General features: G+C 62.2%; 1 protein-coding gene across 1 annotated transcript in view; it reads left to right on the top strand.

The window, feature by feature from the left end:
• Positions 1-209, top strand: part of CELSR2 (cadherin, EGF LAG seven-pass G-type receptor 2) — a gene marked incomplete at both ends in the record, with an annotated part of 22,100 nt that overhangs the window by 14,034 nt on the left and 7,857 nt on the right. Inside the window, 1 exon segment of the mRNA XM_010831029.1 lies at positions 94-207. Within this exon segment, the coding sequence (XP_010829331.1) occupies positions 94-207 (114 nt within the window).

The following is a 209-nucleotide window of genomic DNA, read 5'->3' as shown; positions in this document are numbered from 1 at the left end:
AATGCCTTTTCCTCCCTGGCCTCAGCTGGGCAGCAGGATGGGTTTGGTGGCTCAAGTAGGACGGTGGGCGGGAAAATGAGCTGATCGAGGCAGTCTGCTGACCCTCTTTTCTTCTGGTGCCAGCTTCGGGAGGGCCGCGTGGTGCTGAGCGTGGAGGGTACGGGGCTCCAGGCCTCATCTCTCCAGTTGGAGCCAGGCCGGGCCAATGA

This window comes from Bison bison, unplaced genomic scaffold, assembly GCF_000754665.1.
Source record: "Bison bison bison isolate TAMUID 2011002044 unplaced genomic scaffold, Bison_UMD1.0 scf7180017864519, whole genome shotgun sequence".
Classification (NCBI taxonomy): domain Eukaryota; kingdom Metazoa; phylum Chordata; class Mammalia; order Artiodactyla; family Bovidae; genus Bison; species Bison bison.
The sequence above is the reverse complement of the archived record's forward strand: the minus strand, read 5'-3'. Positions and strand labels throughout refer to the sequence as shown.